This window comes from Halichoeres trimaculatus, unplaced genomic scaffold (genome assembly GCF_033239565.1).
Source record: "Halichoeres trimaculatus isolate MK-OKI-2021-1 unplaced genomic scaffold, fHalTri1.1 fHalTri1_scaffold_22, whole genome shotgun sequence".
NCBI classification, from domain to species: domain Eukaryota; kingdom Metazoa; phylum Chordata; class Actinopteri; order Labriformes; family Labridae; genus Halichoeres; species Halichoeres trimaculatus.
In genome coordinates, this window is record NW_027437200.1 from 6303859 (window position 1) to 6317368 (window position 13510).

The 13510-nt window shown below is 39.7% G+C and overlaps 1 protein-coding gene across 3 annotated transcripts in view; it reads left to right on the forward strand.

The window, feature by feature from the left end:
* Positions 1-13510, forward strand: part of dock11 (dedicator of cytokinesis 11) — a 108296-nt gene that overhangs the window by 11347 nt on the left and 83439 nt on the right. For all 3 annotated transcript variants that reach the window (XM_074699245.1, XM_074699243.1, XM_074699244.1), the window contains exons 3-9: positions 2282-2371; positions 3095-3177; positions 3689-3755; positions 8142-8237; positions 8634-8768; positions 10834-11020; positions 11864-11943. In XM_074699245.1, the coding sequence (XP_074555346.1) occupies positions 2282-2371; positions 3095-3177; positions 3689-3755; positions 8142-8237; positions 8634-8768; positions 10834-11020; positions 11864-11943 (738 nt within the window). The remainder of the gene's footprint in view (positions 1-2281; positions 2372-3094; positions 3178-3688; positions 3756-8141; positions 8238-8633; positions 8769-10833; positions 11021-11863; positions 11944-13510) is intronic.

The window sequence follows — 13510 nt, forward strand, 5'->3', positions numbered from 1 at the left end:
CTGACCATATGAAAAGGTTGAATGATGACAATGATGTCTACAGCCTATATGAGGAGACATGTTTTCTAAAAACCATTACAGTCAGTTCCTGGTATTTATTCAAGAGATCTTAAATGTCAAAATTTATCCAGCCCAACTTATAAACAAAGACTAAAATTAAGGATTTAAATTGAAAAAAAAGATTAAAAAAAAAAAAAAAAGATTTAAAATTGTAAAATATGTCGACTGAGCATCTGTATCAGCCAAAAACTTACACCGGCTTTCATTTGTTTAGTGGTTGGAAATGTTAAAAGAAAATATTGACATTGTGAGAGTATCAAAGTGTCTCTGACAGCAATAAATGACTGTTTGTAAGATATGTTCATGAAACAGTTAGAAAAAAAGAGGCTACTAGTAAAAATTCAAATATATCTTATGCCAATTATTTCAGATAAAAAATCACATGGCATAAAACATCAGCATCACTTTCAGCCGTCAGTGCAATCAGTGTTTTAAAATGTCTGTATCAGCCTCAATTTTCACAGTCATTTATTCTAGGCAACGTACCAGAGAGCACTATGGTGAAGATAATGTTCTGTTATTAAGCTAGAATAAGTTTTTACTTCATTTTTAGTACACAACCGGACTTTATTTACCAAAACAATATTATTTTTTGTCGGAAATGTGGGAATCGTTGCTCCTGTGCAGCACTGATGAGGAGGCATGTTATATAAACTGAGGCTTGACTCCTGCTGCAACTTATAGCAGAGAGCATCATGCTCTGTGATTGGACAGCTGAAACTTGTTCAAAATTTTAAAACAAGTGAAAAATATTGCACAAATTGACATTCTGCACTGTTGGATCTTAAAGGTTGTAAGTGGAGTTTTAAAATGCAAAATGAAGAAATGGGAGTGAGACAAGAAAAATTAAGTAAGTAATTGTGAAATAAGCTGTTAATCAGCTGATCAAAAGTTTAAGATTACAGCCTGTAAAGGACACATTTTGCACAAAAAAGAGGATTCAGTGTTTTTTTCTGACCCCCCAATGAGGGCTGGGACAATATGCTTTTGTCATGATTTGATTCTTTTATGATTTTTGCGGTGTCAATTTCTTCCATATTTGCGATTTCTGGAATTTTCAGTTCACTTTTTTAACCCCATACCATGTGAAAAAGTTAGATGATGATGATGATGATGATGCCTACAGGAGCCATATTTTTCGAAAAAATGCACATCACCTGTAAGTCAGATTTTAGGATTTAATCAGGGGATCTGACATCTTAACTTAATTTCATCCCACCTGATAAACAAAGAGTAAAATGAAGGACTGAAATTTAAAGATGCTATGAAGAGGAGATGTTTTAGTTGCACTCCCTCGCCACCTTCTGGCCCGGAGTCACGTTTATCTTTCTTCTGCTCTTCTGTCCTTTTTCTGTCTGACTGTTAGGCTCCTGTGTCCACCATCACTATTAAATTAATCACAGAAATTGTTTTTAGGAGAGAAAAACACAGATCTCTCCTCTTGCTACTTAGCTTTTTGGTGGCTGGCTTGGTGTTGTCATAGAGACCTAGACGTGCTGTAAACCAATCCAGCCCTGGTCGACCCAATTGGGAAGCTAAAAAGTAGCAATTTAAAAAAACATGTAACCAGCAAAATTGGCGTTGATAATCTCATTTTAAAGTGTGGATTACGATCAGGCATATATCTAGAAGAGAGTCTTTTAAGATCACTTTTAAACTCCTCACAGCCCCATTAAAGAAAAAAAAAACTTAAAAAAAAAAAAAATCACGATTCAAAATCATCAAACAAAAAGCCCTGGTTCTTCGATACAGTGATTTTTCCTCCACCCCTACTCTTAATGTCAAAGGCAAAAAAAGATGACACCTGCTCTCAGACCTCCATGCAAGCAGCCAAACCAGCAGCTTTTTGTCTGATTCACACAGGAACAAAGATCTGTAAAATATCACTGTTTAAAGAGAGATTTCCAATCATTAATCACTGTTCGTCCCCAACACGCTAGGCTCAGTTATTTATGGATCCTGTGGTCAAAAAGACTCCAGACAGGTTACTGGTGCTACTTCCAGCACATGTGGTTTTGTTCAGAGGCAGGTCTCGCTTCATGTCTGTTTCTTCTGTTAACTGTCATCTGTTTCCTTTTTAGCCCAAGTGTTTTCTCTTCCTCACTTTCTCTCTCTTTAGTATTTCCTGCTGAGTTGCTTTTTGATGACATAAAGACAAAGAAAGAAGAGCTGCCAAAATTCAACGTGAATCAGTTTTTTTTGTGTATGTGTGTGTGTACAGGAGTCTCAAATCTCCCGACAGAGGAGGACTGTTGTTCCCTCCGTGCCTCAAAACGCTGAGCGGGAAGCCAGGAGTCTGTTTGCCAAAGAGGTACTCTAACCATGCCGTCACATGAGAGCGACTTGGCCCCACTTTGTGTCAAACACTCTTTTATAGCCATGATGTGTCAGTGTGTCTAAAAATAAAACACTGTTGAAGTAAAAAGGTTGTTCAAGTTGATATCAGATCTTCTCAGAAGCAAACAATAAATGCAGCAGTAAGCAAAGATTCAGCATGACTTCTGGATGTCTCCACTCCAGCGGTCTTGGCGTTCAGCTGGAAGCTGTCACTTGAAGCTCGTAAAGAAACACAGAGATCCCAGGGTAGCTGTAAACGAACATTTGAAAACCAGCTCTTCTGGCGTGATGTGAACACACACTGCTTCTCTCTCTGGCTTTTTAAACTTGTGTTCCACAGCCAGCTCTTGTGACTATGATGCAGCACACAAACACCTTTCTTAGGGCCTGTTAAAGCACACCAAAGCTTACTCAGCATTTCTAAACAACCATCCTTTCAGTTGGTCTAATGGAGGATTTCTGCTTGTAAAATAGAAAGTAATGAAAACACCTGCAGGGGAACCAAACCCAAGATTCTGCTGCTACTTATTCTGGGTTCATAAATAAGAGATTAAAGAGCTGAGAGCATCTCTGTCCTCTTGCGTAAGCCGCAGTCAGAGGAATCGGCTGTGTGCTTGGTTAGGTAACTTTCTGTGTCTGCATGCTTATTATACTTATGTCTCTGCTGCTGCTTCTAATCCAGCTCTCTTTTTGGCAGTGCATCAAGATGTACAACACCGATTGGCATGTCATCAACTACAAATATGAGGCTTACTCTGGTGACTTCCGCATGCTGCCAAGGTAAGGACGATGAGGACATCTGGATATGTGGAAAATTAAACAGATAAAGATTGGAGTTTGTGCAAAGCAACACTCTGGTTATTTGATGGAAAATATGTACAAGAGCTTTCCTCTGCTCACATGGCTCTGCTTGATGCTGACATTAACCAAATCTTGACAGAGCGAGCACTGCCCACAAATTGATATAACTGCACTGCAAGCTCAGCCAGATTCCCATTTACAGCAGCAGGTGCAGCCCAGATGTTTTGAACCATATTAAAACGGATGTAGTTATGAGTAGATGAGTTTGACAAAATCCTTAAAAAGATTGTGTATGATTGGGCTTAAAAGAAAATGGCTCAAGACTTGAAAACCAACAAATATCAGGGGTTATATCGCTCATACAGTCATGTGTTGCCTGCATCATAAACAGTTCAGCTGTGGAGAGAAAGCAGAGCTCACCACAGGGACAGCGCTGTAAATAGAGGCTGATTTATTGCACTGATGACTGTCTTCCTCTGTCTTTCCAAAGCAAAGGCCTGAAGACAGACAAGCTGCCAGCTCACGTGTTTGAGATCGATGAAGACGCCAAAGATGAGGTAAGTGCCGTTATTTCACGGTGATGAGCATTGATCTCTGCTATGAGGACAAGACATCTGCCATCTCACTTGGTTTCTTGAGGACAGATAGCGCCATTACAATATACCATATATACATTTTACAAGGCTTTTGCAGATGTACCATTTTCGAACCCATCATATGGTCTGATGATGATAAATGCTTGTGGGAGTAATAGCTAGCTTTTCTGGAATTATGGTTCGTGACCCCAAGAGGTGAACCTCTTTTCTCTGGGTGGATGTTTACATCATAAACACACAACTGAGTGTTTAAATCTAAAGCAGTACTTAAGTTTTCCATCTTGATGTGTTTGCAAAGTAATCAAAGCAATTTTTTCATTTCATAACATAACCCAATGTTATGCTTCCCAATGTATTTCTACTGAGTCTCAGCTTCATGGTACTTTTTGTTAGGGCTGTAACATTTAGCCGAATAACTCGATTAAGTCAGCTCTAAAAATATGTCACTGTAGGAATTGAAACTTTGATGGGTCACATTACTGTTTTTGTCATTTGTAAATCAAACACCGGCCCATATAAACCATAGACCGTATATTTTGATAGACATGGTCTCCCTGACGTCAGCCGTTTGTGTCTGAAATAGGTTTTTGAAGCAGAAAAAAAGAAAAAAAAAATGGCGAAACACGTCGAAAACTGTGTAATGTCAAACTTTCCTTCCATGACAGCACCATTGCACAAATGCCTGAAACATGCATGTTCATACTTCCGTCGGCAAGGTAAAACAGGGATCCAAAATATGATGCTGATTTATTGCAATTAATCAAAAAATAATTAGATTAGTCAACATAAAAAATAACTGTTAGTTGCAGCTAAATTTCAACTAAACCTACCTTTCAAAAGGCTTTGTCACATTCATCCTCAAGAGGGAGGAGACAAACTGTAATAGAGGGTCAGATCACTTGATTGAGTGCAGGCAGCTGGAAAAACCAAAAACTGAAATTTGATCCGCATACATCATAATAAGAAAGGAAACCTTTGTTTGGTTTAATAATGCTTTATGGCAATACATTTAATGTCTTTGGAAAGCCTGTTTATTTACCTTTGAGATGGTGCCACACTTGTGAGGAACATGTATTTAAGAATAGAGCAGCAGAGCTGAGTTCGTGGGTTGCGCCAACCCCAAATTTGCCAAATCTTTTCTGCCAATGCCAAACACCTTTCTTCTTGCATGGACCTTTTTTGTGTCCTTTTATCTATTTAACAAACATGAGTCTGTTTGTTAAATAGATAACAACTCCACTCATCCAGTCCACCAAACAAGAGCTCACAGTAGACTAAGCTGTTTGGCATTGGCAGAGAAGATTTTGCAAATTTTTCATCGGCCCAACCTTCAAACTCAGCTCTGCTGCTCTTTCCTTAAATAAATGTTCCTCACAAATGTGACACCATTTGAAAGGGAGTGGACAAGCTTTGCTACAACTCAAGATTTATTGCCAATCGGCATTGTTACTAAAAAATTGACCATACAAAAGTTTCTTATTTTTGTGCTACCTTTATATTGCAAATAACTAACATAGTAAAAACAGAAACTTGAGCGTTTTCATAAAACGGAATAAACTGAGTAAACCACGCCCTGCTTGGACATGTATTAAAGTACTGTACTGCAAGATCTCTGACTTATGGCCTGTCAGTCCACCCGGCAGCGTGACCCCTCAGAAACTGAGTACAGGACAGAGGAAGCAGCAGCCTCTTAAGAGCTATAAATAGGCCCTCATTGATCCTCCTCCCCTCGGTCCTCGAGCAAGATAAACTGAGACAGAAGGAGGGAGGGTGTAATTGAAGGAAAATAAATGCTGCTGTGCTGAGGGGACTGGAAGCTGTGTTACTTCTCAAACTGGACCATGCATCTGACTGGGATGGCAGATCTTGTCTGTGTTGTTGCATGAGTAATTAGAGTAATATGTAAGAACAATAGTGAACTTGTGCACATAGACTTTGTTACGTCTGCTTTTCTACATCCAATACAGAACCTTTTATATCCACCCACATGACCTTCACAATATGAATCAATGCTAATGCATCCCAGACAATAAAGATTAGGCAACAATGCAATTGGCAGCTGAAAGTATGAGCAAGCTGCTAGAGGAAGAACAGCCAGCCAATTAGATTACAGGACGGAGCTGGGGAGAAAGGAGGAGGCGTGACGCTCAGAGAGACGACAATGTCACTTCAATGTGATTAGTCTCATCTCAGCAGTGCACACACACATATAACACGTCTTAACCTGTGTTACTCAGAGCCATGATACAGTGTGTCACGTCCCAGGTTTGCATTAAGTTAATTTGATCTCCTCGTACCCAGTGCATCATCGAGCAGCGGGACTGGAACACGTGTGTGGTGCATGTGGGTGTGGGGGTGCTGGCTAAGAGGCAGACCTCTTGTGATGACTGTTTGTGCTCATAAACAGTCCCATGATAGTTAGAAGATGGAGAGGCTGCACTGACACAACTGAGGCTGTGTTATAAAGATCCATTAATGTGAGAGCCAAAAAAGTTCTGCTGGAAATGGATTTGACAGAGTGTGATTGGATATAATGACTGACCTGTGTTGACCCACGTCCTGTCTTACTTGTGCCATCCCGTGAGCTGTTATGTTGTGTTATGCAACATTTACTGTTTGTAAATATATATTTTTAAATATTCACACCCTGTCCTTACTGCAAAGCTGTGAACAAGAACAACTGCTGCAGTGTGATGGCTGATGAAGATCCCAGTAAACCAAATTAAACTAAACTAATGTACTTTTGTGACAACAGAGCCAGGACAACTACTTTTGTCACACATGTGACTTAAAAAATGGGTAAACCTCTGTAATGTGGCCCCGTGATCTGCAGTAAACTGTTTTGAAGTCTTAGAGGTAGGATCTGCAGGAATTTTCCTTACTTTTGGTTAACACAAACTCAAACTGGGCTACTTGCTCTTAGCTCAGCACCACTAGCCTAGCAACCACCTGTAGCATCGCGTTTCTGGGAGGAGAGACTCTTGAGTGGTACACCTGACTCAGCGTCTGACTTAGTGTCGCTCTGTGTCCTGAGCTGCTCTCCGAGTGCCCAAAAGCGGGTGAAAGTCGAGCCAGGCTTCACCCCCATTTGGTAAATAACTTAACCACTTTTTCTTGCTTCATGCTAGGTCCACTATCGTAGCTGCGTAGTGGAAGATAGCTTCTTCCACTAGCTAATCAACAAGCAAAGTCACTTGCGCACTGGGCGGGCTGTGATTGGCTGATGCAAACACCCCTACACTTACTCTCTGCCCAGAAACGTCCCGAAACAACCAAAACATCCAAACAGAGACGGAGGAGAGGGTTTGGGGAAGACACAGGCACTGACACACATGCATAAAGGCTCAGAAGTGACGATTGGGCAGGATTTTTTCTGAATTTGACTTTATTGCCAGTGTGATCTTTACTTCTACATGGGTTGTGAGGTGTGTGGTGACCTGACGTGCAGGTATGCATGTTGGAGCTGTTTGCCAGGAAGCTAAAAACCCACCATCCCCACCTCTGTACCTGTGGTTAGATTATCCAGAGCAGATCAATCTAGAGCTGGGATGAGTCAGCATTTCCATTGTGGCAACCACCGATGTTTGGCTTCATAACCCTACTTCAGAAACAGATGGATGACATCACTAAAACTACATCCATGACTTATTCAGCTAAGGGATATAACCCATTGGTTTTTTGACCACTGTTTTAAAGCCACTTTGAAATATTGGCCAGCCCCAGTTAAAGTTTGTAGGCCATCATGGTGAGTTTGATTTCATCAGCCAGAGGTGACCAAGTTTGAATCAAAGGATGGAGATAAAGAAATTAAGCATTAGCTCAGTTAGCACAAAGCATCCATTTTAAAATAATAAGTAGATGCTAATTGAAATGAGAACACTAGTTTGCAAAAACAAAGACTTTTAACACCGACCACAAAATTGAAAACAGACTACTCCGATGGTTGTTTTGTGGACCTGGATGATGAACAAGACATTTTGGAGTTGGCTTTGGTTGTGACTTGTCACACCCAAATGCAACTTCAATGTGTACTTCACTCTAAAGGAGTCTTTTCTGGACAAAATGAACACCATGCTGTGTTAGAGAACACATAAGAAGCGTTTGGACTTTTGACCTATATCAAAAAAGTTTAAGAGTAAACGTATAAATACAGATGCAGGGCAGGTGTATTAAGACTTCTGTTTGACGCTAGTGGAGTTTCACCTGCTGATCTTAAGAAAGAAAACAGTTAATGGATTTATTTTTTATACCCTGGGACAGAGTCTTGAATCCTGTTTTGAACCGTTTGATGAAGTCCATCTTAATTGATTTCCAATGTCTGTGTTTGTGTTTGTTTATGTGTGTCAGGACACATCATCTCTGTGCTCCCAGAAGGGCGGCATCATGAAGCAGGGCTGGCTTCAGAAAGCCAACATCAACAGCAGCCTGTCTGTCTCCATGAGGGTGAGTCACCGGCAGAGCTCCTGCCTGTTATTCACGCACCACAACAGCAACAAATGACACAACAGCAACAAGGCTCACAACAGACACAGGAAGGGAAACATGGACTGATCTGTCATTAAAACTACACCATCTACTTTTGCAGCCGTTGATGGTAGCAGAAAAAATCAATACAGCTTATTGTATTTTTGAAAAAAGAATTTACACATAAAATATCTAATAAAGACCTTTAGCTGTTTAGCATCTGCAAAATATTTGTTTGATTAGAAATGTAAGACATGCGCAGTTACTCAAATTTTCACAATAACAGATGTTTGTGGCTAAAGAATATCTCTGCTGAGTTTTTGGATCTGTTTAAAATCGATTTAATGACTTACTCTCTTTTGCTGTGAATTTCAGGTGTTTAAAAGGAGGTACTTCTACCTGTCTCAACTCCCTGACGGCTCATACATCCTCAACTCCTACAAAGACGAGAAGAACTGCAAGGACACCAAAGGATCCATCTACCTGGACTCGTGCATTGATGTTGTGCAGGTGAAGAGGGCTGGGAAGAAACCAAAGAACAAAGAAGAGGATGCTTGTACTATTAAAACATGGGCCCTTATGTGGTCTAAAAGAGTCTTTGGGAAAATAAAAATTAGGGATTGTTCAGATGAACTTCCTCGAGGGATATGGGCTGCAACTTTATCTTTTTTCTGGCAAATGCCCAGGACAGATTAAATCTACTTAGACAGCCTCAGCTTGTTGTTCAGACCATAAAAAAGCAGAAAGAGGCTGTAAAGATTTTTTTTATCACAGGTAAAATGCTCGTTGGTTCAGAAATAGCTGCTCTATTAAATCTTCAATCACTAATGAAAAAACAGTAACGCCATTAAACACTTGATTATGATTGGACAGAACATCTTATGACAGGTTATCATTATAAATAGCAAAAGGTGGGAAACATCAATCAAGTTAAAGGATAAGTAATGGTTGCTCAAACTTTTGGTATCCTTTAGTCTGACAGAGGCTGAAGTGCCATAGTTTAGGATTAACAGCTGTTACAACCTGTCATTACTACAGGAGCAAGCGCAAACTTCAAAAAGAAACCTAAAAATGCAAAAATCCCAGTTTTATACTCACAGGACTAAGTCTTTGAAACCCCGTCTCAGATTACCCCAACAACAGTAGCTGCTTTCTCACAGTTTGACCAAACTTTAATCTTTCCACACACCATGCTGTTTATTTAAATTAACACTTTTCGTTTATCTTGCTCTTTGGCCACGATCAAGTTTTCTTTCTTGGCTCACACTCTCACCCTCGTGAAAGTCTCCCTGTGTTTACTTGTCTTGCTGCGCTCCAGGGACTTTTGGTCTCTTTGATTGGGCGGATTTACTGCATTCCACCGACTTGGATTGAAAAGTCCAGTTCCTGCAGATTATGAGGGGCCGCAGTTGCTGGCTCATGGATCAGGCTGGTACCTCATTCAGGTCTGCACTGAGCAGAGGAGCTGCCAGGAGGCTTTCAGTTTGATGAGCACATTCAGAAAATGAATGGGCTGAGCGCGGAGACTCAATCGAGCAAGTGGGATTTAAGTCCGATCACATGGTGTGTGGTGTGTTGGACAATCAAAAACACATTTTGCACTCATGCAGTTCCAAAGGTGGAGGGTCATAAAATGCCTTCTTTAATTACATTTTTTTTAATATTCATCCGTTATTATAAAAATGCAAACTAAAATTAGGGTTTACCTTTATGGTGCCATGTCAGAGCCACTTGAACTTGAATTTTTGAGAAGAAACTCAAAATTGAACTCATAAATTAACAAAATTATTGTATCACACATTTTTTAGATTACAAAGTTGTTCTATTATATTAGTGACTCAATGTACTGTGTCTTGTTGTACCACATTCCCCCTTTGAACAGTCCAGAAATGTTACAATCCGCCCGCTGTGGTGAATTTATTGTTGGATAAACGCCATCGCCTTGACTCCAGATCAGTGTGCTGCTTTTTTCTTAACAGCCGTAAATTCACATTTTAAAAAAAAAATCAAAACTGTACATCTTTAGAATTACACAAACTTGATTTTTTGTCTCTGAAATGTATGACTTAAACAGCTTGAGAATATCAGGTTTGATTTCATATATTTTATGAGTTTACTTATTAAAAAAAATGATTTCTCGAAAATGTACTTAGAAAGAAAATGTTTGATCTGTTTTTCACTTTTTTTCTTTGTTGCCACTAGACCAAATGGTGTCAGCGGACATAGGTTGTCTAATTTCCTACCAATCAGCTGGATTAGGTGTTTTAGGGTTTTATTAGATTTTATGCTCTTTGTCTATTTTTGGATTGACTTGTTAGCTCTGACGTTTGGGAACTACTGCTCTTATTCATTTTGGTGGATAAAATAGTTTCTCTGAAGAACAAATAACAACCGTTCGGGAGGGGAACTAAACCAAGGTCGCCAAAGGTGAAATCAGCCCCAAGACAAGACCTGTCTTCAACTGGAGGAATCCTCTTTTTACCATAAATTGACATTTCTTATTTTGTTTTTGTGTCAAAAGTCGTCTTAAAAAAGAAATTGTACATGGATATAACAGTATTTCTTTTTCCCTTAGAGCCCCAAGATGCGACGTAATGGCTTTGAGCTGAAAATGCAAGACCGCTACAGCCATTTCCTGGCTGCAGACAGTGAAGCAGAGATGGAGGACTGGGTGATCACACTGAAACAGGCCCTGCTGAGCAGCGCTGAGACCAGCAGTCAGGATCGGAGGAATGGTGCAGAGACACTGGACTGCTCCCTGGGTAAGCTGCACTTCCCTCACAGCGGAAATCTACCACACTTATACAAACAAACCAGGCCAGATCATCTTTCAATGGGGCTCTTATTTACAATCTGCACAGTCATGGTTCATTTAGCTGTAATGAAACTAATAATAGCATGTTTGAACATTAGTGCTGAGCCTTTTCAGCGGAGGGACCAGGGCGTCAGTAATCCTTCTCCCTGGCAGTGTGGAGAGTCCAAAATTTCCCTGATTTAAAGTCTGATCCCTGTGGTATAACTTTTTAATGGCTTCTAAAGTACTGTGATACAACAGAAATCAAAAGGTTTAATACTCCAACTCAAGTTGATGCCAGTGGAGTGATATGAGGAATATACTTTGACTTTTTCATCTAAGTCAAAGCTCAGGTACCTGAAGATGTTTCAGCGTCTCCTTCTTCTTCCATAGCAAAGCAAACTGTTTCCATCCACTCTGATTTCATCTTGCCAGCATCCACTGGCCCTTTTTTTCCTTACATAATAATATACTTTCAGTAGTCTGTTCCAGTGAAAGACATTCAGTCCAGCAAGATGCTGATGAGTGGGTTGGAGACCTTCCAGAAACTAGAGAGGCACCAGAGAGTTCACTCAGTCCATCACACGTCACCTGGGAGTGAGCCGAATAGTGAATGGCCTCTTTGTAATTTAGCCGGTAGACTGTACGATGTGAGTTTGTCCATTTGGGAAATACAGCAGAGCCATTAAGGAAACATAGAGTGAGCAATGCATGATGGGACCTGATTTCATTAGGTTGATTTATCATCAGACTGGCTCTTTGTGCACTCTGATAAACTTAGTCATTCATGATTATTGTCCTCTTCCTTCAGATGATGACACCACCAGTCAAGGTAAAGGTGAGAGCCTGCTGGAGAGTCTGGGGAGGAGCCTACACCCTGAGCTCACAAAGGTAAGAGGGAACTATGGGTGATTTCTTTTTAATCTTGTTTTACTCTATATCACTTTGGGATCATTTGATGGAAAGAGCTTTACAAGTTATTTTTTTATTATTATTATTATTATTATTATTATTATTATTATTATTATTATTATTATTATTCAGCTGAAACAGCTCAGTGAAATGAGCTGTAATGGCTGTTATCGGTCCTTTAAGAAAATTCACCCAGTCATTCTTTGTTCACCAAATTCCTGTTTTTTTTTGCAACATTCACAAAATGAGATTATGTCCTTAAATATTTAGTGTCAACTGAGAGTTTATAGAAGTTGACAAATAGTTCTTTCTACAAGTACCCACAGATGATTTACCTGCATTACCTTAGTATGTATGTTATAACAATCTTCATACAGCTACTCTCACATTTATATTTTCACTCGTTTGAAATCCATGGTTTAAAAACAAAATGACCTTTTTTGTGCCATGGACCAGTTTATTGTCTGACAATATTTTCATTTCATCTCCTCAATGGCTCTTTTACCCGGCCTAAAGAAACTTTCCAAAGATGTTTTTTTTGGTCCATTTTGCTAGCCTGGGGGGTTTGGGGTCAAGAATGAATCATAGACAAGTATGACAGAGAGAATCTGGCCATTTTTCAAAATAAAACATCGTTCAGAATCAGATAATAATTCAAACTGAAATAATGTAAGTTGAATATTTTTTATGTGTGGCCCAGTACCAATCGATCCAAGGACCAGTACTGGTCCACGGACCAGGGGTTGGGGACTACTGGTTTAAAATGAGATTATCTGCTAAATGTTATTTCTAAGTATCTGTGGTCAGGTTTGCAAAGTTTAGCAGTAAGAAGCAAGATCTGTCCTTTTTCCCGAACAAAGGGTTTTTATATTATAGGAATTGCAAAAGCTGGACTGTTATAAAGGAAAAGGAAGTCACAGGAGACGAAAGCTAAACAGGAGAGTGATAGAGCAAAGTTTGTTTGGTCTGACGTTTGAAACAACAGCTCTGTGTTTCTTCAAACAAGTGCTTTACCTTGTTGCTCTGCATCCTGTGAAAAGTTGTCTTGGACCAAGGACAGTAGTGTTAAAAAGAAGATTTGGGCCCATATGCACACCCACTTATTACACAAATGGGATCATTAGTCATAAGGTACCATAATGGAACGGCCCATTTGGCCGTACTGTTAGCCTTAGGCACGACTGCCAAAATTGGCCAATTAACTAATTGCACCATGAAAGTGAAGTTCAGAATGTCATATGTCCAGGGAACTTCATTATTAACTTTTGTTTACCCAGATAAACCCAGTCAAGACCAGGATCTCTTCCTGGAAAACTCCTTTCCAACAAATTTGAACTGGGCATGCGTACTCTGTGTCTCCTTAATCTAAATTTACTGTATTTCAACATCAGCCTAACAGGTGTAGTTATCCTGCTGTTGGTATCTGTAATGGTTTTTGACAATTAGTGTCAGAACAGAAAGTCTGTTTTCATCACTAATGACAAGATGTACAAACAGGTCCATTCATTTGCTTTTAAAACAAATGCTGCTTTTTATTACAGTAGAT